General features: G+C 37.0%; 2 protein-coding genes across 37 annotated transcripts; one reads left to right on the top strand and one right to left on the bottom strand.

The window, feature by feature from the left end:
• The first annotated feature begins 74 nt into the window (after positions 1-74).
• Positions 75-4647, top strand: LOC116770320 (multiple inositol polyphosphate phosphatase 1-like). The gene is made up of 8 exons (XM_032661741.2): positions 75-1066; positions 1163-1331; positions 1734-1885; positions 2072-2356; positions 2477-2575; positions 2679-2888; positions 2972-3219; positions 3700-4647. Exons 2-8 carry the CDS (start codon positions 1178-1180, stop codon positions 3950-3952), a joined length of 1401 nt encoding a protein of 466 aa, XP_032517632.2. The 5' UTR covers positions 75-1066; positions 1163-1177; the 3' UTR covers positions 3953-4647.
• A 3583-nt stretch (positions 4648-8230) lies between these two features.
• On the bottom strand, positions 8231-26404 carry LOC116769983 (myosin heavy chain, muscle). Of its 36 annotated transcripts, XM_032661283.2 has the most exons (25): positions 26136-26404; positions 25521-25664; positions 24204-24388; positions 23894-24089; positions 23659-23722; positions 23309-23407; positions 22572-22675; positions 21374-21511; positions 21004-21273; positions 19894-20064; positions 18512-18691; positions 18279-18435; positions 17757-17815; positions 16774-16861; positions 16263-16380; positions 15354-15471; positions 14519-14655; positions 14319-14445; positions 13698-13907; positions 12299-13185; positions 11721-11799; positions 10947-11192; positions 9031-10866; positions 8874-8914; positions 8231-8634 (listed from the first exon to the last, which is right to left on the bottom strand). In XM_032661283.2, exons 1-24 carry the CDS (start codon positions 26340-26342, stop codon positions 8891-8893), a joined length of 5844 nt encoding a protein of 1947 aa, XP_032517174.1. In that variant the 5' UTR covers positions 26343-26404; the 3' UTR covers positions 8231-8634; positions 8874-8890. The 36 variants fall into 36 exon arrangements, with proteins under 36 accessions (XP_032517174.1, XP_032517161.1, XP_032517173.1 ...); XM_032661270.2 differs by lacking the exons at positions 8874-8914; positions 17757-17815; positions 19894-20064; positions 22572-22675; positions 25521-25664 and adding exons at positions 17427-17479; positions 20296-20466; positions 22887-22990; positions 25729-25872; XM_032661282.2 differs by lacking the exons at positions 8874-8914; positions 11721-11799; positions 15354-15471; ... (2 more) ...; positions 22572-22675; positions 25521-25664 and adding exons at positions 12021-12099; positions 14985-15102; positions 17427-17479; ... (1 more) ...; positions 22887-22990; positions 25729-25872.
• Positions 26405-26932: the final 528 nt, after the last annotated feature.

Below are 26932 nucleotides of genomic sequence, written 5' to 3'. Positions count from 1 at the left end.
TCTTCATAAAGTAACTTTTGAAAATATAAATGTTTTTTATTCACTACTACCGATCAGTGCGATGAGAATCTTTTCATACCTGTATCTGTATGTTTCAGCTGACATCGACTCGCTGCGTAAAAACATTAACAGATTTGCATTCACAAATTTAACGAGAGACACTTCCTACATATTTTTTGTGTCGACACAAACGTAGTATAAACTTGCTGAATTTCAAGAAAGAAAGGCCTCATTTAGTAATAGTAGCAAACTTAAACATTTATAAAAGCGTAATTTTATATTTAAAAGTACCTTGTAATTCTACGAACAATTTGTCTTTATTGGATTAATAAAACAATAAATAAATAATAATAATAATAAAACGTGTTCGTAGTGTAATCAAACAAATTTATGCGATATGCTTTACGATGATCTCACGTGGAAGATGTTGTGGAATACATTTATTGCTTATATGAAACCCACGGAACACGAACGTGTCTTTCACGACACTGCTGAAGAACAATCTCATATCTATACAGCTATTGAAACTCTATCGCCGATATAGATAACGTCCCTGTACTATAGGTCGCTCCTAATATTCTCATAGTAAAATATTTGTTTTTGTATTTCTTTATAATTAAAGAAAACGAAAAATATTATAATTTTTTTTACTGTTCTTGACATTATAATACTCGTTAAAATACTAACGATAACAACCAAGTCCCCGTGTTCTAGGCGTTGTATATTTTGAAGTAATGAGTTCTAAGAGATTATTTTTGTTTATTGTTATAGTGAGTATAAAAAATGTAATTTCAGAGAACAATAAATTATCCGTTCACACAGGACTTGACCAATAGCGGCGCGAACACAGCTGTCAGAGGAACTACCGACATTTACTTATTTAAATTATGATTACATTAGTTTGAGTTGTAGTTGACTTCACGTTTAGCGTTTTGCGAGTAGTAGTGTTAAAATATTTCCATTTCAACATTCACAAGCAACGCATTTCCTTACACCAACAGCGCTCTCTGGTTGTCCCGTCTTCAATGTTTAATTATTCACAACTAACGGTGTGTTATTTCGTAGTGTAAGTAATTTTTTAACATCCACTATCTATATTTTCAATTCCTTATCTCGGCGAAGTCTTTAAAGTTTTGATGTGAATTCTTTTATTCATTCTTAGTGCGGTAACAGTAAGATGTTGTTAATTATCTCATTGTTGTTTATGTCGAGTGTCGTGGTCAGTAAAGAGGAGTGTTACTGGAATAGACAGTGCAAGTATCAGTTATTTTCAACGACTACACCCTATGATATCATACGAGGGGACATTCGTGACCAGCCCAACCCTAACGGTCAGTACAATTATCAATTAGTTGTCGAGGTCGTAATATATATATATATATATATAGTCTAAAAAAATTGAGCCAGTTAAAGTATGATTATAGCTATATGAGGTTTTTTATAGGGTCATACATATCCTTTATCCTTCTAAACGTCATTGGAGACGAACATTGTAGAAACTGTAATTCTAGCCTTCTATCTCCTATTCATTATTATTTATAAATGACTACAATTTAATGTGATCTTTGCAGACGTCAAGAATTAATGTGAATGTAGGTTTATTATTGTTGTTTTAGTTGTCAGTAATAATCCTTGACTACACACATGACCTTCATAATAATTAATTAGGAATTGTTTAACTTGTAAGCAAGAACATTCATTACCTTACCTTGCATTACATTACGTTACATTAGGTTGTAAGGTCGTGAGTTTGTGGTCAATACATCGACACGGGAACCGTCATCCTGGAAGCAGGGTCGTAAAGGACACCAACGAGTTATGGGTCAAGTTGAGGGACCAAATTATAAGAAGTGAGGCAGAGTCAAGGAACTCACTTTGCTCACAGGTAAATAAAACGCTAATTATAAGGTATTATATGTAAATAAAAAGACCACAATACTTTTATTAGTGGGACGAGTTATTTAGGATCCATTAAATCATTAAGGATTACAATGAAAATGCGATAAATGTTGGAGAAAAATCGCTAACTATAGATTAAGAACATTTTTTTATGTACAAAAATATTTTCTAGGACTTGGAAGATATATTAAATTGGAAATGGGATTCTTCGCTAGAAACTACACCATCTTACCTCACACAAGTGGGTAACGACGAAATATACTCGATCGGCAAAAGGGTAGCGAAAAAATACAGTGAACTGATGCACGAAAGGATTGACCGATATTATTTCAGAGGAACCAACGAACAACGTACGAAAGCAAGTGTTCTCGCGTACGTCAATGGCCTAACTCATGGTTCAGACATGAACCTCACTTCACGGATAGAGGAATCTAAGGAACGAGATGACACTATTCGGGTGAGTGACAATATTGCCAATAGCTGCAATAGTATTAATGAGTTACCTTACTTATAATAAATGGACAACATTATTACGTGACGTATTTCGTTAACCAAACATGCCCTTAATTTCATTTAGCCTTACGAAAACTGTGATCGCTACCAGGAGTCAGTTAAGAACGGTTCGCTGTTGCCTGATCAGTTGGCTGAGTATGGTCAAAGCCCCGAGTATTTAGCGGTAAGCTAGTGAAAATAATATGACTATAGTACACGAAGACGTGAAATACTAGTTTAGTTTTTTTAAATTATCATATGTAAATTGCCTCATTATTATCATGTAGGTCAGAGACCGAGTTTTCGAGCGACTAGGTATAACAAACGACACGGAAGAAATAAACGTATTCAATCTTTATGAGCTATGTCGGTTCTATCGGACCTGGAGTCCTAATCTTCAGTGTCCATGGTGCTCGCTCTTCTCCGACGAAGACCTGGTTGTGTTGGAGTACAGAGATGATGTACGGCATTATTACAAAAACGGATACGGGTTTGATGTTAGTACAATCACGCTGTTATATATACTACAACTAATAATTTTAATTGCACTTTGAATTTTGAACTGTTCGTCTCTTTATAGATTAATGCAGATTTAGGTACACTCCCACTGAGGGATTTATTTGAGAATTTTGAGTTAGCGACGAGAGGGGAGGGTAAGAACATAGTTTCGTACTTTACCCACGACACTATGATGGAAATGATGTTCTGCGCTCTTGGGCTCTATAAGGACAAGAGCGTCATAAAGGGATCCTCAAGAAATCCAGACAGATTATGGCGGGCAAGTTATATAGCATCGTTTTCTACAAATTTTATCGCCGTCCTTCACAGGTAAGAGATACAGAAAATAAATTATTTTAATAGTACCCGTATTGTATGTTCTGTATATTGAGTTCCAGTAAATATGACTTGAAGGTTCAAATATATACGTTACCCAAACCGTATCAATAAAACGGTTAGTTCGTGGTGACGGACACTTTTATTTATTTGTGTATACCTACTTTTAAATTGGCACTATGAACTGAGCAGTGTATGCGCATGTATGTGTGTGTACCTACTGCTACCTACACAGGGACACTTGATAACATTATCATAACTGCATCCGCTTATTGGAGACATTGTATCGCGTTTCAATTTCAACTCTATTCTAATATATAAGTAACATTTTTATTTTGACCGAATTCAGTCCAGACATCTACTGAAAGACTAAACGAGTGTTGGGTTGTTTGTTCGGTTTCTTGTGAACAAGTTAGTTCAGAGATGTGTGAATATAGACAAAGGTCATAAAATAACGTGTTGTCGTTGTTCCAGATGTGACTCCGATACTCATAGAGTCCAGCTGTTCATCAACGAGAAGCCCACCAGTCTTTGCCCTGTCGAAGGCTGCTCGTGGTCAGAGTTCGTCGAAACTTTCCAAAGATTCTCGAACTCCTCACTAGCATTTTGTACAAATCGACGCTCTGTTGTGGATGAAGACAGCAATAATTTAAGTAATATAATTACCGTCTCGAAATTTTTGACCTCACTTTTAATGTTGCTTCCATTGGTGCTTTCTGCTAATTAAAATATAATTTATTTCAACAGAAATATTTTGTCACTTCACAATATTACAAAGTATTTTTATTAGTTTTGAATTATTTGTTTTATATAAAGGAGTGTGTGAAAATCGTGATGTACCTATCAAACAATTTTTTTATTGTAACGCTAGATCTCGGACATCCTAAAATTCTTCTCAGTAAACGAACACTATGTCTTCGTATACAATTTGAATAATAACTTAAAAGATGTTTAATTCTAGTGCTTTATTTATATGTACTGCTGGTATCTCCATCCTTTCTCCGTGAAGTAAAAATCTATATTTAGCAGATTTCATATAAAAGTAAGATACCCTAAATACTCAAGCGTGCAAATCTTGTAAACATTTTGTGAAATGATTCACAAAGCTGCTATTAGACACACGAACAAGACGAGCATACTCAGGGTTTGGCAGACATCTGACATTAGCTGTCATCACTCGGTATCAGATCGGCATCATCATAGAGATCTAAACGTTGTGAAACCTTTTATAGATAAACAATGTGAAGTGTTTTAATAATTTATGAGTCACAGAAAATATAAACATAAATCTACTTATTACTCAATAAACAACAGAAATAAGGAATGTTACAGTGATCACAATCAATAGTTTTGTTATAGAGTCAAATGACGTCGAACTATTAAGATTTTGTACGATTACGTTAAATAAACTTATTAACAAGACTTCGTTTCATTAATTACCTTACGTTGTGTGCCAAATTACAAACTCAACAGAAGGAAAGCGATGAATGTTGGGACTTCAAATAATAAAGTGACTTTTGACTATTCATTTTATTCTGATGTTATTATTATATGGACATGTTTTGGTATTGCTCTCTTAAATTAATAGAAGGTTAATAGGAAAATTTTTAACTTAGGTAGTTAACCGTCAAAGAAATATCTAATGAGTGTCACATTAAAATTGAATGAGGATCTATTATTGTTGTTGAAATCAACCTGTTTCTATAATTGCTAACATTCGAAATGAATTCTAATAGAAACTTTAGAGGAGAGAAGTATCAAAATAAAATAGTTTACATACTAATGTCAACAATAAACAATCTCTTTATTATTAATAGTCCTCATTGCAGAAGTCGTACGAGGCGTTGTTGAATTTTTGGAACTTATGTCTGAATTCCTCAAGGGAACAGGAGCGGTCCCCGCAAAGATGTAGCTCTTTCTCGTTGACTAAGAACTGCACTCTATGTACAAACCCATTAATGGTTTCACAACTACAATATATTATGTCTTTAGTCTCTCTTATGACCTTGTTTCATTTTGTAACCTAATAACGAATTTTTTCATTGCCATCCATCCAGAGCTAAGATCTGAATTAATTAAGCTCCCAAATTATTAAAAAAAAAATTAAACATTCTAATTAGCATAAGTTTTGTAATAAAAACACTAATAAGAAATAGAAATTCAAATTCTTCAAGTAACGTATGAGTCGTGTAATCAACGTTATATATATGTATATGTACGCTCATGTTTATAACGCCAGGAAATGTTCTAATTTAGCTCACAGCTCGCGTCATAATATCATTTTCACCTGTGTAGAACGGCGACGAAATTAGCAGCGAATGGTGTCAAGAAACTCGTCCGCCACTTTCTATGTTTAACCCTCTCGAGACCGGATACTTCTGGGTAATCCATATAAAGTCCCATGGCCGTGTAAATCATATGCAGCATAGTTTCATGAGTAAAGTAACCCGTCAACGTTTTCAAGCCCCCCTTTGACGCCACTTCAAACTTCTGATAAAGATCTTTCAGACCCTGAGCCCCAAGAAGTATGTTGGTGGAATGCCCGTAGCCATTCTTTTACAAAAATTGTGTCAGTGTATAAATTGAATTATAAATAGGATGATCGATAATCAATAAACAATCTATTATTATTCAACATATGTATATGATACACCTCTGCCACAGATTTTTTAAAGTCACTCATACAAATACGGAAAATCGGCTCAATGAGTGCAAAACATGTTTCCAACAACATTATTAAAAAAAAATACTATTTTAGTTTATTTTTTAAAGAAACCTGTGTGAAGAAACATTAAACCTGTAATAATGTGTGATATCCTCAACATATTCCAAGATCATAAGCTCATCGTCAGTGAAAAGTGCACACCAAGGACTTCTCTTCAGCACAGAATATGATCGGTAGTTCCTACAGAGATTGTATATACTGAGAATACTTTTAGGATTTTATTCAAAATCGAGACCTACTCGTCTTTGTACACTAGCTTGGAGCTGGAAATGACAAAATATGAAACAAAAAAAAATCTCTGAGATATCGTAATAGCTTAGAAATAATCACAAACAGCATAACTAAAAATTGAGGTCAGCATTGTAAAGTTGTAAATTTGGCCTATAGATAGCGTATAAAAATTAGGTTAAATAAATCTACCTGAAATAAATATTAAATTATTTATGATCGAATGACTCAATTTTAATATCGTCGGAGAAATCGGGATTGACATTTGACAATATAATCAGTGTATTTTACCACTATGCATCTTTTCAAATAACGTGCAAATACATTGGTTCGATAAAAAAAAAATTCATTTATTTCTGTATATTTTTTAAAACATAATCTAATATAACCCACCTTCTTAAACTCTTTCGTCTCCGTATATTTTTGTATTTCTGAAGCTATTCTAGTATTATTTAAAATTTCGTCCCACCTTTTTTGGCAATATCTGTAAGGCTAATCGTAAACAATAATGATAAGTATTTGATTATTTTCAGTGTAAAGAAATATTATAAGCTAATATTGCGCAATAATATAAAGAGAAATAAGGACACGAATGATCTTGTTTATCGTGTTTTAAATAAAAAAATATTATTGTATAGTTTTCAATTACATGCATTAAAATTGTTAATATTAATAATTAACATTTCTGTCACTCAAATAGTCACAATACGTACTCTTGCTACAGGGTTGTCCAAAATAGGATCGTCCACTACAATAGGTTTTTTGATATTTTTCAAACCTTCGATAAAAGCTCTTGCACTTTTAATAGTTCTCTGCTCTGTAGTCGATCTGACGAGAGATACATCCAAGTTTTCCAATAATTATTGAAACATTACTGAAAACCTTTCACCAAAACCCAGTAATTCCCTGTAACCTTCTGGAGTTAGGTGGTAAACAGCTCTATCCAATTTATCATTCCAGGTCCATGCCCGCAAATCTGCAATATCCTGTAAAGATTTAGATTTTTTATAAATATACTAAAGCAGTCGTACATTTCAGCATGGAATGTACAACTAATACTGTCCTAGCATTTCAATATGGACTTTAAATATTTAGTCGAGTGCAGTTGGTTTTGGCGGCTTTAAACCTTTACCTTGACTATGGGATACCTGTGCACATAAGTCACCTCTTCCATCTTCATAATTGTCCAAGATATCATCCTTCAGATCTAGAATGTCCTTCATGTCATTCTTATCTCTTTTATCATGGTGCCGAGCTCCATGACGCGCCATGAACCATATGCTTTCAGGTTTACAACCTATCGTTACGTAAAATTAAATCTATGTAGCTTATTTTGTTTAACGGGTTTTAAAATATAGCTCCAATTGCGGCAAGGTATTCCCTTACCAAATAACAGATTTAGTGGTGTTGGCAAAATGCAGCCATATACCTTTCAATGGAGGAACGTCTCTAAAATCTCCTCTTGTTGCATCATATGGTGTCTTGCTACCATAATAACTATACGGTGTTCTATTCCAGTAACACTGGCTGTACACTAACGGCAGATTAATACAGACACACATTATGGCTATCATCACCAATACTTATGCAAAGTAAAATGATTATGTCATTCATCAGCGGTGTAAGGTGACTTATATGTGAGGCCATTTTAATTGCACTCATTGTATTCACAATAAACTAATCAAATCCAGAACAAATTGATCATTATGATAATATCGGTCACAGTTGCATTAGAGTGTGGAGGTCACCAGGTGATACTGAGTCGTCTTTTAATTTTAAAAGTGTAAGTGTTTATACAACGCAGAAGCACATAACACAAAATATAACTGATGCATAGTAAAAATGGAATTAAAATATTACTACTCAATACCATACGATAAAAGTTTTCGAAGGTATAGTGTTATCTTTTATTAACTAATAGTGAAGAAACTAAACTATTAAGATGGGTAAAGAAAATATTTCCGTTCATGTAAAATATTTAATGAATTTGTTAAATAATTTTTATTTGTATTTCATATTCAATAGATGGGTTAATAAATAATAAATAAAACATTATTTATATTTATGACAACGATATCTCTTTATTGGATGTCAAAATGGCGAGGGAGGGGTGTGCGAACTGCTCCGTGTGAAGTTGTCAGGTGTGTCTCTGGGGATCGGGAGATCGCACACCCGAACCGAGCCGCGAACATACATCACGGTAATAAATAATTATAAATAAATATCAACAAGTTACAAAATAACCTTTCGTAAAAACATTAATAGAGCTAAAAAAATTTTGGGCGCAATTTAATACATTTTCACATTTTAACACTGTTATAATATAGAATGGTAACGATCTGTACAGTCCGTGTTTATTTTCTGTTTTGGAACGTTTAAAAATCGTTTTCAAGCGCCAGGTCGAACCTTGGTGGGAAGGTGCCGAAGCCGTCGTGGGCGGGGCGCTGGCGTTGGGGCTGCAAAACAAACACTCATTACACTCTCTGCCTTTCAACAGAATTAATATCTGGTCATGCGGGATAAACAGATAGAAAGACTACTTGTATCATCATCATCTGGAAAAAATCTTTTCAGCCTCACTTGTTACAAGTTCATGCAACAATAAACATATAAATGTATATATTTCTCAGGATGGGAAAGTTCTCGTGAACAGCATAGTACATGTGCTGTTGTGTTTTAGGGAAACACAACTTACATTTATCCAGTGGTGATCTATGGACGCCCTTTAACGGACGCCTGAATGGATGAAATAATACAATTAAGTTATCTCAGATTAATGAACTTCCACAGATATATACTTAATAGTTCTTTGCCAGATAACGTTGTATATTAAAATTAGATGGGAAACTTACCGCCGGACTGACTCCTCTCGCAGCAGATCCCGCACGTCCCTTGCCACGGAATTTGCTAATGGCCTGCTCAGCAAGGTCTGCCCTTTCCTCGGCTTCCTCAAGCTCTTGTTGTGCTTTGCGGAATTTAGCCAAGTTGAGGGCGGCGATTTCTTCGGCTTCCTCGATCTGCCTCTTGTAGGTCTTGATCTTCTGTTGCAGTTTGTCAACAAGGTCTTGCATACGCTCGTGGTTCTTGCGGTCTTCCTCAGCTTGGAAGGACAGTTCCTTAATGCGTCTTTCAGCCTTACGCAGGTTCTTCTGGGCATCAGCATGTCTCCTTTGTTCGCCGTCGAGCTCGTTCTCGAGTTCTCGTACCCTCTGTTCGAGTTTCTGGATGGCCTTCTTTCCTCCCTTAAGTGCGTTGGCCTCAGCCTCGTCAAGCCTGACTTGCAATTCCTTGATTTGTTGTTCAAGGGCTTTACGGAGTTTCTCCTGGGTCTGAGCGTGCTCCTGTTCAGCGCGGAGTTCGTCAGCAAGCCTGGCGGCATCAACCATAGCCTTCTTTGCCTTCTCTTCAGAGTTCTTAGCTTCATTGAGAAGTTCGTCGAGGTCAGAGTGAAGGGTCTGGAGCTCAGATTCAAGTTTCCTCTTGGCTGCAGACAGTGAAGCGTTCTGGGCAGATAACTCATTAAGCTGTTCATGAGCATCGCCAAGTTCTTGTTCAGCCTGGCGGCGAGCACGGTCAGCCTGTTCAAGAAGAGTACGAGACTCTTCAAGTTCATTCTGAAGAGCGTTGGCACGACGTTCTGAGATACCAAGCTGTTCACGAGCGTCATCACGAGCACGTTGTTCCTCTTCAAGAGCTGTCTGGAGGTCCTTGATTTGTCCTTGGTAGCGCTTAATGTTCTTCTGTGCTTCAGCGTTAGCCTTGTTAGCGTGGTCAAGAGCGATTTCAAGTTCATTGATATCGGCTTCTAACTTCTTCTTCATGCGTAGGGCCTCAGCCTTACCCTTGGCTTCTGCTTCGAGGGAAGCTTGCATAGAGTCCAGGGCACGTTGGTGGTTCTTGCGGGTGTTTTCGAATTCCTCTTCCTTCTCTTGGATTCTCCTGTCAATCTCTTGTCTGACTTGAGACAACTCAAGTTGAGCACGGAGGACCTTGTTTTCTTCTTGTTCAAGAGCAGCTTCAGCCTCCTCGAGAGCAGCTTGGAGTTCATCTTTCTCGGCTTCAAGACGTTTCCTAGCCTTCTCAATTTCGTGAATGTTGCGACCACCTTCACCGATTTGGTCAAGCAAGTCCTTAACTTCATCGGCAAGGTTCTTGTTTTCACGGCGGACAGCTTCAAGTTGTTCCTGTCCTTCTTCATAGGCACCCTTGAGACGGAACAGTTCGGTAGAGTAATTGCGGCATTCCTTCTGGCTAGCATCAAGTTCAGCTGCCAGGTCATCAACCTTAAGTTTCCATTCTCCAATGATCTTGTCGAAGGCTTTCTGTTTCTTCTCAGCTGCGTTAGCAATAGCGGTAGCACGGTCAACCTCGAGTTGCAGGTCCTCGACTTCGGTGGCAAGACGTTGCTTGGTCTTTTCGAGAGCAACGACCTTCTGGTTGAGGGACTCAATGGTCTCTTCGGCTTCAGCAAGACGGGCCTGGAGTTTGCGCTTGGCTTCCTCAAGTTCTTCGGAGCGAGCGACACCTTCAGACTCGTACTTGGAACGCCATAATTGAGCTTCAGCGTTGGCCTTAGATAATTGGCGTTGTAAGTCAGCCTTGCCCTCGGCTTCCTCTTCAACTTGTTCACGAATGTTGTCCAAGTCGTGCTCGAGGTTGCGGAACTTGCCGAGAAGGGTGGCACGTTCCTGTTGGAAAAAAAAAGAACGTGACTAATGTACTTAATTTAAATTTAAATTATATTTATAGAAGCCGTCATTTTACTTACCCTAGCCTCCTCGTCAGCAAGCCTCTTGGTGTCTTCCAACTGAGTGGTAAGCGACACCTTGATCTTAGATAGCTGAGACACCTGGGACTCGGCCTCCTCCAACTGACGGAGAAGGTCAGAGTTCTCGATGGACAACTTCTTCTTGGCGGCGTCCAAGTCATTGAGGGTACGGTTGGCCTCATCAGCTCTACCTTGTACTTCATTAAGTTGGTGTTGCAGTTGTTTGACGATCTTCTCTTGGCCAGCCTAAATAATTATTCAAGTTTATTAAGAACTTCATTATTGTATTTCTTGTAATATCACTTTAAGCTAGCGGCTTTAAACTTAAAACTTACAAATGTGTTTCGAGGATGTTAATACTTTAAAAACCAACATGGTTAACTTTTTTGTCGGTGGATAAAATCCTACATTTTTTTATTGTTACTCTTGTTATTGTATGGTTACTACAGAGATACTTATTGAAATTGTAATATTAGGAAAACATTTTACGTAAAAAAAATACTAAAAAAACATCAGATTTATGTTAAACTTTACTAAAATGACATGCGTTTAAATTATTTCTTTGTTGAACGTTAGTACACACACAGTTATATAAAAAATTAGAAGCAGTCCTACGGCAAAATTTTTATTGTTACATTTTATTTCGTGAATGAGAGTCTCCGTGAATTTGTGTTTTACGTAAATTATATCTAATTCCGCATTTTATTTGTACAAAGCTGCGAAGCGTCTTATAATTGCTGATGCCAACACGATTACCATTTCATCTTAATATACCTTTTCGTTGGATAAGTGGTCGAGACCGGCGCGAAGGTCATTGACTTCGCTAAAGTATTGAGAACGCTCTTTCTCAGCCCTGGGTAGATAAAATACAACAAAATATTCAGTAGGGTAACGCTACGAGTTATAGGTATGTCTCTATGATAAGGATTTACATGGGCTTATTTCACCAGGTTGAAAAAACTGTAGAGAGTATATAATAGATGTTGTTTGTGTGATCGAGGATCTACCGGGTAAAGGAATTTCTCATGCAATTACACCCCCAAGCGGTACACATGCCTATGGTAGACATGTTACCTTTTCCCTTGCTACTTGATCAATTGCTGCGCGGGTGTTGTTGAGCTCGTTGTAGCAAGAAGCCCGATCATGTTCAGCCCTGAATTCGTAGTAATTTAAATATGGCAAAATGATACTCTGTCATTATCATCGTCTGGTTGCCTTCTGCTATGATTACATAGTTATTATTTTCCATTTATATAGTTGAAATTACAAAGAAAAGTCGTATACTCTGATAATTAGTCATTTCAGTGATGGCCTTTTCACCTATAACTAGTAGTAATTAAAATTTTACTCACTTAGCCTTAAGTTTGTTAAGCTGGTCTAGCTGCTCGCCCATCTCCGCAACAGCATCGTTGTGCTTCTTGCGAAGGTTAGCGAGGGTAGACTCATGTTGAATGTTAGCTTCCTCCAAGTCCCGACGAAGCTTGCTAAGCTCGGCTTCACGCTTCTTGTTAAGCTCGATTTGAGCAGAGGTTGCACCACCAGCTTCCTCAAGACGCTCACCCAACTCTTCGAGTTCGCGAGCCAAGTCAGCACGTTGTTTCTCAGCCTTTGCGCGAGCTTGACGTTCGGATTCGACTTCCTCTTCCAATTCTTCGATACGGGCCTGCAGTTCCTTGATTTGTTTCTGAACCTTGCTAACCAAAGACTGTTCGTCCTCAAGCTTGGCAGTAAGGGAAGAGATTTCTTTGTCCTTGCGTTGGATGGTCTGTTCGAGCTCCTTCTTGTTGCGTTCAAGATCGGAAACAGCCTCTTGTGTAAGTTTAAGGTCACCCTCAACCTTCCTCCTCTGTTTCTCAACATCAGCGCGGAGTTTCTTCTCACGCTCAAGAGAGTCCTCGAGTTCGTCAAGAGTTTGCTCAAGCTTTTGCTTAACCTTGTTGAGGTGGTTGACCTTGTCTTCAGCAGCCTGCAACTCTTCAGCTGTCTTCTGAGTGGATTCACCTTGGAGTTTCTTTTCCTTGTTGAGTTTGTTGATGAGCTCGTCCTGGTGGGCGATCTCATCATTCAAGTTGCGGATTTGGTGGTCTTTAGTTGCCTTATCCTGTTCAGACTTCTGGACGGAAAGTTCGAGGTCTTCAATGTCCTTCTTAAGACCGGAGACTTCCTGCTCCAACTTCTTTTTGGCTTGGAAGAGTTGGTTACGGGCATCTTCTTCTTGAGTAAGACGGTCTTGAGTATCCTAGAACATGGAAGAAGTTTCTAAAGTCTGGGATAATAAAATGGATGTTTTTTTATTTATGTTATACCTACAAATGTCTTTTATTATAGCATGTCTGTTTTCCATCTATCGAGAAGTAAATGTTATTTATCGTTATAGTTTGCAATAAAATCGTGCACATTGCAGACGTGCAATTTATTTTTAACATCTCAGGCTATTTCTCTTGTAAACAAAAGCGTGTTTATTTAAGGAGCTTGGTTATTTTTAGCTATCGATATATCGTTTTGTTCGTTAGGTGCCGAAACATATTTGGATGTGGTCGATAACACTTACTATTATTAAGATAATATCAGGAGTTTCACTTCACGTTGAATTTATTATTTTTAATAAATAAAAATATAATATCATAAAAAAAATTAAAAATTTATTTGAGATGTTGAACTTGATGATGATGATGATGAAACTTATTAATTTATTCAGTTTAAAAAAAAATTTCACTGTTATAAATTTATTTAAATTTCTTGAAGACTTACCCTAAGTTGACTCTCGAGGTCAGCCTTTTGGGCCTGGAGTTTAGCAGCACGCTCTTGGGTCTCGGAAAGAGAACCCTTCTCTCCCTCAAGTGTAGACAGAAGGGCTTGCTTCTCTTCCAGAAGCTTGCTGTTAAGGGCCTCAACTTCCTTTCGGAGTTTCTCTTCCTTTTCGAAGGCTTCCTGGGCCTTTTGTGCTTTCTCTTCCAATTTCTGTAAAACAACCTCACTTTTATCTACACCATCCCATGTTGAATTAAAATTTGCTGCCATCGTTAATGCGTATAATATAAATTTAAATTAGGAATGCTATATTTCGGGTTCGTTCGAGAGTTAAGGAAGGGTAGGTGCGCGCCGCCGACCACTCCGTAACTAAGTCGCGCTGGAGTTTTCCAGCGAACGTGTAATCGCCCCCGCACGCAATACATTGTGTTAGGAAGAAGTGCGTAATCGCTGGAGTGGGGCGAAATCCAGAAATGGATGCGGCAGGTGCGGTGGTGTCACGTAACCGCCAGGTGGGCGCGGTCGAATCTATTTGCGTACACTTGAATCACTCAGTATAAGCGCTAGAATATGTTATGGGTCAAAATGTTCTATAAAATTTTAACAGGTGAGCATACGCACCGCGATTTCATCCTCGATGCGGGTGACGTTGAGAAGAGGCTTGACCTTCTGCCAGAGTTTCCACCATGGCCAGGTGCGGAGCTGCAAGTACTTGCGCAAGTTGCGCTGGACAACTTGGAGAGCCAATCTGAAACATAATGTGTTAAAATATTGCTTTTCCTAGCCCAATCTAGCATTTCGTCGAATTTGTATTTCTGTACCTCTGTTCCTGCAACTTCTTGTATTCCTTACGGGACAGGTAACCACGGATGTATGCTTGGAGCCAAGAGATAATCTTGGACAGCCTATCGTCACGCAACTCTTCCATCTGACCCAAGACACCGGCACGGAAGAATACCTACTCATCGAAAGCAAAGTTCAGTATCTTTTTTCAGTCATATACATGAGTGAAATACATATTGATTTGAATTTTGCATCAAACAGAGAATTAAATACTTAACTAAAAACTAGAATTCTATTTTTTTGAAATAGAATAAAAGTTTTAGTTGTTATCTATTTTTTGTAACAATTTTTTTATAATTTACATTCGTAACAAAACTAAATCACACAGTACATATATTAAAAGATAGAACAAACAAAAGACATTAGACTAAACACAGGGAAAGTTATGATCATGCATTGAAGTCAGTGAGTATTAGACTGGTAGCTATTTGTATATAGCTCTACCTTAGTTTTTCCGAGCCTGAAAGACTCCGAGTCCAAGCCAGTATGTTCGAGAATTTTCTCGGTGGCTTTCTCAGCACTTATTGGTTCTTTGACCAGGTTCGGGCACAGAATTTTGTATCTGCGTTTAGGGATTACAAAAATAAGATTAAGATGCAAAATAGGATTATGGTAGGAAAGGGGTATCACACGTGAGCCAGAGTATCTAGGGCCCTTAGGAAAAAAGCGTCCTTAGTTTTTAAGGATTGGGATACACAAAACCAGTTTCTCAAGTTTCTACAGCTTCTTCAGGCGTACTATTGCCCTGCTATCTAATAGATAAATCGTAAATAGCTTAAATGCCATTACGATTTACGAAAACTTCAAACATGCCTTCGTGTGACCCAGACGGTATGACTCGACATCCAAGCCAGTTGTATCCAAAATGACTTGGGCGATTTTCTTAGGGTCAGATTCCTTAGCGCAGGCTTGTGGAGCCAGGATCTTGTAGCTACATTTTCAAAATAAATTGTCACACAGTGAGGAAGTGGAAAAAATCAAGTACCTAATGAAATTATCATAACGGTTCTAGGAAGATTGGGTATATTAGGTAATAACGACATGATTTTGTAGTGTCATGTAGCCGCTACTTGAAATTAAGCATCGGTGGAAAAGGAGATTTTAAAATAAACTACTAGAGTAAAAAAAATTGATAAACACTCTATTCCTTAGAGTTTTATCATTTGTAAAAACTCTATTCCTTAGAGCTTCATGATTCGTAATCAGTCCAAGGATAATATTATATGCCTTGCCTTCGTGTGACCTATACGATAGCTTTCGGGATCTAAGTTGATGGCTTCGAGACACTTCCTAGCTGCCTCTTTAGGATCTTTTTCAGCTTGCATGATCGCTGGTGCAAGGATCATGTAACTGTTTGTTTAAAATTTCATTTTACTATTTGAAATTAGAATAATTAAAACAATTTATGTAAATGAGGTGTGAATGTCTAGACGATTCATCAAATTATTTTAGAATCGGTTGCTCATAGCGAAAATGCTTCCGATGACGTCAGAGTCAGCTGCAGCTATTCAGAAATAAAACTGTTCCACTTTTACGAATGTTCCAGAGCTGAAAGAATTTGCTTAGACTGCCAACTAAAATTCAACACTCACTAAAATATTTATGATCCTTTAAAATAAAAATAAGATAAATTTCAGTGCTTTGTGACACTATACCGAGAATATCCAGTCTCATATCTTTTTACTAATATCCATGTTGACATTATTTTTCTGTGAAACTTACCGGAGCTTGAAGTCGGGATATACCATCCTGTTGGGGAAACCTTTACGGCAAATACGGATGCCTTCAAGCACACCGTTACAGGTCAGCTGGTGCATAACAAGGTGAGAGTCGATGAGACCTGGTGGATGGGGTGGTTTAAAAAATATCCATTTAAAAACGTAATGTAGATATACGAAAGTTTGTTCTTACATCATAATAAACTTGACTTGTTATTTCTATAAATATTCCTTCATTTTTAAAAGGATACATTTTATTTATTATTGCTATATTAAATTTAACCACATATTTTATGTGAATAAAAAAATCTAAAATTATGATAACTTTTTGGTATATAAATAAACATAGCTACGGAGAGCTGATCGTATTTCAAAGATTCAACACCTACATACTAATGTAGGTGTTGACTCAATCCAAGATAGAGCACGTGGGTGTAGAATCATTGAAGTATTTTTTATATTTTATATATAAAATCTAAATATATTAAAAGACGAAGTTATGAAGTTAAACTTACCAGGAGTCTTCGTTTCATTGGGAATGATACAACGTACGAAGTGAGGTTGGGTCGACCTCAGAGTGGTCATCAGGTTGTTCAGTTGTTCCTATAGATATATAATCGATTAGAACTTATTTGCATTCTTCTTAACAAAATCAAAGCAAAATCCATGTACGTAATAAAACATTTAAGATTTTTTTTCATAAAAAACCATTAATAAAATTTGGGAAACGGATGAAATTTTTACATTAATGTACTTCAATAAATGAGTGGCTTTTGAAGTATTTCTGATAATTATGAGAGAATTAGATAAAAACACACAAAACTGGGTTAGACACAAACATACAACAGCAAACATAGATCTTAGTACATGTATAGTTCAGCGGCAATCAAATTGGCTTTTTTTAAGATTTTTTGCTGCTGGTTCAAAAAACAGATTAAGACGCATTCGTATTCTTTGCGCCAAATGTAATGCTTCAAGAAAACAAGAATATTATGAATTGAGAGGATTAATACCCCGTTTTTTAGTAGGTATTAATCAGAGTAAAGAATCTCTCCTGTGGTCAGAAACATAGTTTTATAAATGCAGACTTTTGTAGCTGCACTAAATGAGGATGATAAAAGATATCAAAAAAAATCTAAAAAAAAAAATATTTCTTAAAGTTGTGTACCCTGTACGCGGAGGAGACAGTAGCAAAACCACCTCCCTTCTTACCGCGACCTCCTATGGATATACATTAATAAGCAAAAATTAATGCAAGGACAATCACAAATAAAACGGACATAATACTTTGACGAAACACCTGCAAAATACGACGAATCGACTGTGAGACATATATAGACGTGGACATATATTGTTAGCATGGAGAGTTGACACCTTATTGATTTTTATAATACTTAAATAATGATAATAATATAGTAGGTGTCAACCCGAAGCATGTTGAGACGAGGGCAATCAGACAGCGACATAAGCAAATTTTTGGATTCGTGTGTCTTTTTACCCTGTAAAGTGATGATACGGTCTGGAATGCAGAACCCTTGGCACGCTTGCCACCAGCCCCTATTTCATGTAAAAGACAGTTGTGAAAAGGAAATATATTTTATAGTTGCACCTTCCCTTTAGAGCAATAATTATTTAATGTGTTGTGTTACTTTTATGGGTAGTGGTGTTGATGAGTGTAATAGTGTATGTGTTATGACAATTTTCTTTTACCTATATCTATGGAGAAAATCAGCCCAACTTTTGAGGTAATTTTTGATAAACTCGCTCACATTTTTGGGGATTCCTTATTTACTAAATACTATAATAGAGCAAGAGTCGAGTAAATATGGTTACAATAGATCTTTCTTCATTAATTACTATAGAGCATTATTATTTTTATATTCTTTTTCCTTGAGTTTATATGTTATTTTTCGAATTATTATAAATTTTATTCTCGTTCACTTCAGATGCAACTTAATTAGGTCCACAGTCGTCCCACTACTCTTATAACAAGATATTTTTTAATGAATTCTCTACATACCCTTGCCACCACCACCACCGGCGTCACCGGACTGTCCGGGATGATCAGCAAAGATCTCGACTAACAGTTTGTTGCTACCCTTCTTGAATTGGTCTACGACAGTGTCGTTAAGGGGATCCTTGTTCTTCTCAAGCCATCCAGTGATGTTGTAGCCGACCTAAGTATCAAAAGAGGTGTTGTAAATTAAATAGTTCCCTAGCCTATTTATGCTGCAGGCTACTGGTGATACTTACATTTCCGGCGTAGTGACCGATGGCGAAGTGGGCGGCTTGACAACCAGGCTTGGGGGGTTTGGGCTTCAGGTAAGGAGCAGATTTACCCAAGTGGTTGTTGTTCAACTTTTCAACGAAGGTTTGATCGGTAGCTTTAGGGAACATAGACTCTTCCTCAAGAATTGAGAGGATACCCATAGGCTGAAATCGAACCATTGATATGAGTATTTGCGCAAACATTGTTAAACGAATATTGTGTATTGGATTTTTAACTGCCAAGTGTAAAAGCTACTCTGACTGTGTGCAATATATGCAAGAATTTGTTTAGCTAAAATAGTAAGTTTGTTTCGAAAAAAAAAAATGTTTTGAATGTAAGGGATAGTGTATTTTGTGTGCTTATATCTAAATTCAAGCGTTATTTTGAAAGCATCATGCAATATAAATAGTGTAATGTGCAATATTTATGTGCGAGTTCAGAATGTGCTTATTGTTATACGTAGCCTTAATAATAATACTTGTATTCTTTTCAGAAGCGGTTTAAATATTGGTTAAAAAATCGCCTTATACATATCTGTTACTTTAACCGCCTTCTTTGCCATAAACAACTGCTTCAAGTTAAGCTTACCTAGTATTTACACTACCATATAAACGGACTCTAACAAAGGTATATTTTATATGAACCTCGATAGCTGAGTGCAAATTTTAAGTGATCTAAAGAACAGCTAATGAATTAGGTTTCGTATTGATTTGGCAGGAGTTTATAAAGCTTTGATATTTTAACGAATATCCCGGGGGACAAGGTATACAGCCAGCAAATAATGTTGTGTCTGCAGGCGATGAGAGGCATTAGCCTTTATAATTTCAGTCGGAAGCTGCTTCTAACGACCCTGTAGCAGCAAGCTATATCTCTAACTTCATACCCCTAATACCTTTTCTATTAAATTTATTGTAGGTTGGAGATCTATACCAAAATCTATGAACTCCCATAATATCCCTTCTCGTTCATATTCCTCTTGTTCTAGGACGAACATGAAATGATTAAAGTACTGTTGCAATTTTTCATTCGTAAAATTAACGCAGAGCTGATTAAATCCATTGATCTGCCTCGCGAACATGTAAAAGATATTGAAGCTGTTGTTATTTCCCTATGTACTTATTTGTATTATTATAGTGGGTGTAGTTGCGTCTATCTGGTGGTGTGGGTAGTTTGTAATATTAAACCATACATAAAGGTACACACAGAAAACACACAAAACATTTGTCACATTGCAGGTCTACAGAAACAAGCTTTAAAATCCAATTATATAAAATTTTTTTAAGAAATGCCAATGGAATTTTTCATTAGCTTGTCTCTGAGACCATGGCGAGTTGCAAGCGTTCATTGTTGCGTTTTCGCCATCTACCTTTTCTATAAGGTCAATGCAATTCTGAAGATCCATGCCAAAGTCAATGAAAGTCCATTCGATGCCTTCGCGTTGGTATTCTTCTTGCTCCAACACGAACATATGGTGGTTAAAGAATTGCTGGAGTTTCTCATTGGTGAAATTAATGCAGAGTTGTTCAAAACCGTTGTACTGCAGGGACACATTAATGAAATGGTTAAAGCTAGGGGTTTATAACATCAAAAGGGAATAAAAATATCCTGACGGATTACATTCCGCAGATATTTTTCCTAACCAAGACCTGGATGTGCAAAGTACATTTATCAGCCGCGTCTATCCCCATAGACTCAGCAATTGTGCATAAATAAATCCTGTCTGCATTCTTCAGGCGACGACTAGCAAAACGTTCGGGTAGACTATTACCTTCTCGATCAAATCGATACAAGCTAGCAAGTCCATTCCGAAATCAATGAAAGCCCAGTTGATGCCTTCCTTCTTGTACTCCTCTTGTTCGAGTACGAACATGTGGTGGTTAAAGAATTGCTGGAGCTTCTCATTTGTGAAGTTAATGCAGAGTTGCTCGAAACCGTTGTACTTTATAAACAATACGAGACCCAAATAAATAGAGGGGAAAGAGTTAGATGCTAACTAAAAAATCGTTAGTCGCGGGAAACGTCGATAGCTAAAATCAAACATTGATAACACCAAAGGCTCTGTTTCGGCATGGAGTTTTCCACCGAGTGTACCTTTTCTATAAGGTCAATGCAGGCTAATAAGTCCATCCCAAAGTCAATGAACTCCCAATGAATGCCTTCTTTAGTGTACTCTTCTTGTTCCAATACAAACATGTGGTGGTTGAAAAATTGTTGCAGTTTTTCATTTGTGAAGTTAATACAAAGTTGTTCGAACCCATTAAACTAGGGAAGTAAATTGCATTAATATCATACGAATAAATAATCTCTATTCTTTTGATCTTTGATCTCTTCTCAAATTCCATATTACATAAATAGAAAAATACATCGGATATTTTACTTTATCGACAATATTTAGTCGTCCGATTGGGACGAAAGAACCGATTTTGATAAAAAGTTTCCTCTACTTTTTTGTATTTGTGTCTCATTTCATACTCACGTCGAAGATCTCGAAACCAGCAATATCCAGTACACCAATGAAGTGTTGTCTCTTCTGCTTGGTGTCTAGAGTTTCGTTACACTTCTTCACGAGCCACTTGAACAGACGATCGAACACACCCTTGCAAAGGGCACCGACGGAGTTGATGACCTGGTCCTTGTTACGACCCTGGGTGACGAACTCGTTTCCGACCTTGATGCGAGGCTTCAGCAAGTTCTTGTATAAATCCGCACAATCGACTCCGAGGAGCTTGGCAACCTTGTCACCATCCTAGATGAAAAAATAGCTTTTTATAAAATCTGTCTGAAGATCGTAGCCTAAATTTTAATCACTTTAATGATCACTTAATGAGAAATAAATTTAAACTCGCCTCAGTGCCGTCAGCTTCTGCCTGTTCCTCACGACCCCTCTGCTTGAACTTCATACAACCCATGTGCATTACAGCGGCGGTGATCTTGTATACATTGTCCTTTTCTTCTTGGGTAAAACCAAGAACGTCCATAGCTTGCTATAATACCAAAAGTACTTTAGAACTTTGTGTCATGTTTTAGGAAATTAAAATATTCACGTTTACATAGAAATCAATTTTTTTATAAAAAATCACATCATTTGTCAAAAAAAAAAAAACAAAAAACGGGTGGATACCCTTGCAAACCATACAGATTAGTAGTGGAAAAAGAAAGCATTAGTCTTATTCTTAGCATTTCGCGATATTTAAGCTCAAGTTTTTTTTTCTTTTCATAATCTCTGGAGACTACTACATCGTGCTTCGATAATACAATCCATTTCTTTGGATTTTTTATAAACTTTTATCAATACGTATGAGTTTCTTATAACATCTACGGTAAAAATTTTCCTCCAGTATCTTTTGGCCTTCAGGTATTTTCTATTCTATCTCCTGGAACTTGATTTTAAACTTACATCGGTCAAACCGCATTCTTCTCCATCATCGACGTTGGGAATTGTAATCTTACCCTGAGCGACGTTATTGTAATCGTATATGTCGTTGGATAACATACACATCTCTGTTGGTTAAATTTGACAATTACTAATAGCATACTGGATTAAGATCTCCACTGGTAAAACCTAGAACCTATCCTTTTTAGCCTGTCATTGTTTTGTCTGTGATTGTAAACATAATTAATAGTGCTTGTGATTTAATGGGAACACTTTCGTGTACAAAACTTGTGCATTATGCTCACTCGACCTGAGGGTCAGCAGGAAGCGAGCCATGTGTATGTTAGGATTTTGGTCAGAACAGGCCTGGAAGCCTTAAAGGATGCAATAACTGAAGCAAGACGCACGCTCCTTGTGTTGGTTCAGAACTTACGAGCGTGAGTTCAAATTGCTCTGCGTCGTTGACCCCAGGTATCCTAGTCGTTCCTTGACTTAATAGAGGAAAGTTCGAGATGCGGTTGCTTAGCATCGTTAGCTCTGTAAAGACCAGATCGTCTGACATACACATGCATAGACTGAGTTTTTGATCAGTCATAAGCGAAGCAAGCATAGAGAAAAGGGAAGATTTTTCGAGACAGAAAGATGAGCCAGTAGTCTTATTCTGGACTCACGTCTGTAAGTTTCATTTCCTCGCCGTCGTCGACGCCAGGGATTACAGTCTTGCCTTGTGATACGATGTTGTAGTCCATTACGTCGTTAGACAAAAGACACAGTGCTACAAAACAACACCAATAACAGTCACAATGGTATTGGCTCCTTTAAAGCTAGGGAGGTATAATATACATGCTTGGGAGGTACAATAACTAAACTAAGTTGATCTCGGTTCTGTTCACAGACGAGTTGCCCTAACCATCCTTCCGTTGTAAAGAAGTGGTTATAGGGTATAAACGCGATCAAGCCCTCTGTTCTGGGAAGGCTCAACTTACGTCTGTCAAAGTACATTCCTCGCCATCGTCTACGTTGGGGATGGTGGTTTTTCCTTGCGATATGATGAAATAATCATATACGTCGTTTGACAGCAAACACATCTCTAAATATCAAAATTCAATTATCATATATGTTTTGGTGTGTATGTAAATGGTCGTGTCAATATTCAGATCTAAATTAATTTGATATGATAAAATTAAACCAACTTAAATATTTTAATAATAAATTAACCTAAAATTAACATAAACATTGCCTGTAATGTGTAGTCCTTATATAAAAAATCTTATATGAACATACAAAATAGTACAAAAAGTCGAAGTAAATTATTTATGGTCAATTACGTATACATTCGTCCGCTGTAAGAATTAGTTTCGGATGAACAAATACATAATTTGACCTATTATTTGAACAGACAACATACCCTTGAGTCCAGGGACGGAACCGGACATCATCTGGTAGAAGATGTGGTAGGAACGCTCAAGGGACTGTTGGGAGATGACACGAGCCTTCTCAAGCAGATCTGAGAAGAGAGGAATTAATTTCAGATTATTATGAAAAATTGATCACTTTGGTATCTATTTCTATACTAAATAAAGTTTAATTTTTTAATGAAAATATTGGGCAATAGTACGATGTCAAATCGAACTTATAAGGAACTTCCACAAAAAAAATACTTATGGATTTTATAGTAATGAAAGTAATTTTATAATAGTTTTAAGCATTAAGAATCTGCTAACAATTTAAATTATTGAAAGTACTTAAAGTACTTACAGGTTTCTATGTCAGCACCAGCCAGTTTTCCAGAGGGTCCGAAGTGGATACGGATGAATTTACCCTGGGTAAGGACGGAAAGGTTGTTTACAAACAAATGTGTAAGTTGAAGATCTTAGATCGTTCATAAGTTGCTTTAATTTAAAAAAAATGTTGTAATGTGAATTGTTTTCTCCTTTGTAAAACTTAATAGTATTTTATGTAATAAGTGGAAATATAAAAAAATAATACTTACGAAACGGGAAGAGTTGTCGTTACGCACAGTCTTGGCGTTACCAAAGGCTTCAAGCACAGGGTTAGTTTGTACGACCTGGTCTTCCAGGGATCCCTTCTTCTCCTGGGTAGGATCCTTCTTTTGAGACGCACCGACGGTAGCGAAGTAAGCAATTACCTTCTTCGTGTTTTCAGTCTTACCAGCACCAGACTCACCGCTGTTAGTAGAATATTTACATTAGAAATACCTCGCAGCGATACGGAGAACATTTTATAGAAACTCGTCGTTTGAAACACCCTTCGATATTAAATTTGTCTCAATTTGTACTTACGTAATCAACATAGATTGATTCTCGTGGTTGGTCAACATGTTGACGTAAGCGCCGTCGGAAATGGCGAAGATGTGGGGTGGCACCTCTGAACGGCGCTTGCCACGGTAGAGCTTGGCGCATCGTGTAGTGTACACGGGGAATCTCTTGTAAGGGTTGATGGCCACACAGAAGAGACCGGAGTACGTCTGCAGGTGGTGATAAGTTACATGATAAAATGAATGGGAAAAACAGCATACTTGTTTTTTTATATGAATATATATAGCAAAATTCTGAGTTGAATATTGAATGAAATATAATGTATTAATTTTGTATCATTGTGTATTGATGATTATCATATAATTTAATAATTAATGAGGAATAATGTCTAAATAATGCTTAAAAGAGAAACCGAAGATAAAAATTAATACATTGACGGAAAAACGTAAAAAAAAACGGACACAGTAATAGTACGGTACTGATACTTTTTCTTACTGTGTCACATTATACTAAAATTTTCCATATTTTATTGAAAAAAGATATAGAGAATTTTAGCATAAGATACAAGTCGAAGAAAAATCATACAAAAAAATATGAAAAATATCTTCCAAGAACGAGCCGGGGACATTTTGCGATGTCTTTTATCCAGCTGTAGTATAAAAAAATTAGAGCTCTTTTGTCTAGACCGAGATATAAATTGAATTATTAACAATACAATTTTTATTTCTGTACAAAAGTTTCTAAATATCCAGTGATTCGATATAAGAGACCGTCTTCGGAATATGTCGTAGATAATAGAGCTCTATAAACACAACACTGAAACAACTATCACGATAACGAAAAATCATCGTCCTGGACGTCTTCGAGTCCTTTTAACCGTCTTGTCCTGTGTATAAGGGTTCAAGAACGGCACTGAAAAGAGATTGAAAAACAACAGGAAGGGAACACCGTGGAATCATAGACACCTTATAGTATAACGAAACTAAAAGAATCTGTTGCAACGCAAGCAATAGCAAAATAAATAATTAAGCAAAATTTAAAAATATACTGTCTATATTGATACTTCAAGGAAAAGTTAATTATATAAAGTTATGCTTGCGTCATTAATCATAACTTGGACGTTATATCTGAAACGAGCGAACTCAAATCATTGCGCTCTATTTAGCACCACGGAGAGGAAACAGATTGCATTCATTTTACATAACAATCATATCTTCCAGTCGACTTATAATGAATTACAAATAACTTGGTAAGCTTCCAAGGTGTCTATGTACTGAGAGGTAAGGTAAGGTAAACATGCAAAACTCGAACGCTGCAACTCCTTTCTGGATCCCGACTTACGTAAATAAGTTTATGGTAATATCTTTGCTTCAAGTTATACAAAACTGAAGCGTCGTTGAGGTATGTCAAGTTGGACATATCCTCGCATTTTTCGTACTTAGGCGGGTTGACTTGGGCAACTAGGTCCTTCTTGAAGTCTTTGGTCTGCGAGAAAAATATAATAGTCAATATTACAGTAATGGTAAAGGCGCTTCTCGCGCCGACTTACATAAATGAGTTTCGCATAATATCGTTGTCGAAGATTGTGAAGAACAGCGGCATCATTGAGGTACGTCAGGTCAGCCATATCTTCGACTTTCTCGAATTTCGGGGGGTTTACTTGTGAGAGGAGTTCCTTTTTTAATGTCTTCTCCTGCTCATTTAATAAATGTGTTATATATGTGTTTGTAAATAGTAACTTTCAATATGTTAAACTTAATTAGGTTGAAGTTATCTCAGTTTGCAATTACAGTAATAATATTTCTTAAATTCATCCTACTTGATAAGGAAATTCCAAATGATTAATAAGTTTGCTTTTTTTTATTAAATATATATTCTGAGTGAATATCTAAAACTCTACCCTTTCATACTGCTAATACTTTTCCTTGACCGCTGCCTGACTCTATGTTTAATTACCTCGCCTCCGGGCAGGTTGACTGTCACCAGCTCTCCCTTGGTGGCCTTGATTTCACCCTGGACGAAGCCCTCCTTCTCGTCGGGCACCCAGCAAGCCTTCTTACCATCGTAGGGCTTGCTTTGGTCGATACGTTTCTGTTCGAGAGAAACGAACAGGTATGGAGTCGGATCGGGGTCCTCGCCCTCTTGAACTTGTGGCTTCGGCATTTCGGAGGGCTAACGAGACTTTTGGGCTAGTTGAGACACGAGAACACAGCCCTGGAGCCTGCCTGTTAGAAATATAACGAGTTAGGGGATTGTTTGCCGATATCTTTGAACCGAGGCCCCCGTGCGTCTATTTGCGGTTGTAACCCGAGTAGTAGCCTCTTTGGGAACGCTGCCAGCTCGGACGCCGTTTGCGTAATACAGAATTTTATGCGCTCGTTTTTAGTAGCTTATCCCGTGCCGCTATACGCGGATGTTACGTCACAGGAATGCGGTTCTGGAACGACGCCAACAGATTTGAACCGATCATGGATTGTTGCTTATTGTCTTTTATGGCAATGGTTGATGGTTTAGGAAGCCGACGGATTTGTAGCTCGCTTTATGGATTGTAAATATAGATTATATTTTTATTGTTCTAAAAATATCTTTTATCAGGATCTATTTATTATTTATTTCTGTTTTTAATCTGTTTTAACTTATATATAAACGGTTGACAAGTAAAGTTATAAATTATATGCAACTAAAACTTTGTGAAAAAAAAAGAGATTTTAAATGAACATCTAGTATTGAAATCGATCAGTACGTTTAATTTC

The sequence above is a fragment of the Danaus plexippus genome (genome assembly GCF_018135715.1).
Source record: "Danaus plexippus chromosome 13 unlocalized genomic scaffold, MEX_DaPlex mxdp_15, whole genome shotgun sequence".
NCBI lineage: Eukaryota > Metazoa > Arthropoda > Insecta > Lepidoptera > Nymphalidae > Danaus > Danaus plexippus.
Note: the sequence above shows the minus strand (reverse complement) of the source record. Positions and strands in the feature narration are given on the sequence as shown.

What these genes read in the sequence shown, in the direction of transcription:
- LOC116770320 (XM_032661741.2), top strand. Translation starts at nt 1,178, where the DNA reads ATGTTGTTAATTATCTCATTGTTGTTTATGTCGAGTGTCGTGGTCAGT. An exon ending in TGACCAGCCCAACCCTAACG is followed by an intron (nt 1,332 to 1,733) that starts GTCAGTACAATT and finishes ACGTTACATTAG; the next exon opens with GTTGTAAGGTCGTGAGTTTG. An exon ending in AACGAGATGACACTATTCGG is followed by an intron (nt 2,357 to 2,476) that starts GTGAGTGACAAT and finishes AATTTCATTTAG; the next exon opens with CCTTACGAAAACTGTGATCG.
- LOC116769983 (XM_032661286.2), bottom strand. Translation starts at nt 26,342, where the DNA reads ATGCCGAAGCCACAAGTTCAAGAGGGCGAGGACCCCGATCCGACTCCA. An exon ending in AGGAAATGAAACTTACAGAC is followed by an intron (nt 21,512 to 22,571) that starts GTGAGTCCAGAA and finishes TTGGTATTATAG; the next exon opens with CAAGCTATGGACGTTCTTGG. An exon ending in CTGGTTTCGAGATCTTCGAC is followed by an intron (nt 20,790 to 21,003) that starts GTGAGTATGAAA and finishes TTACTTCCCTAG; the next exon opens with TTTAATGGGTTCGAACAACT.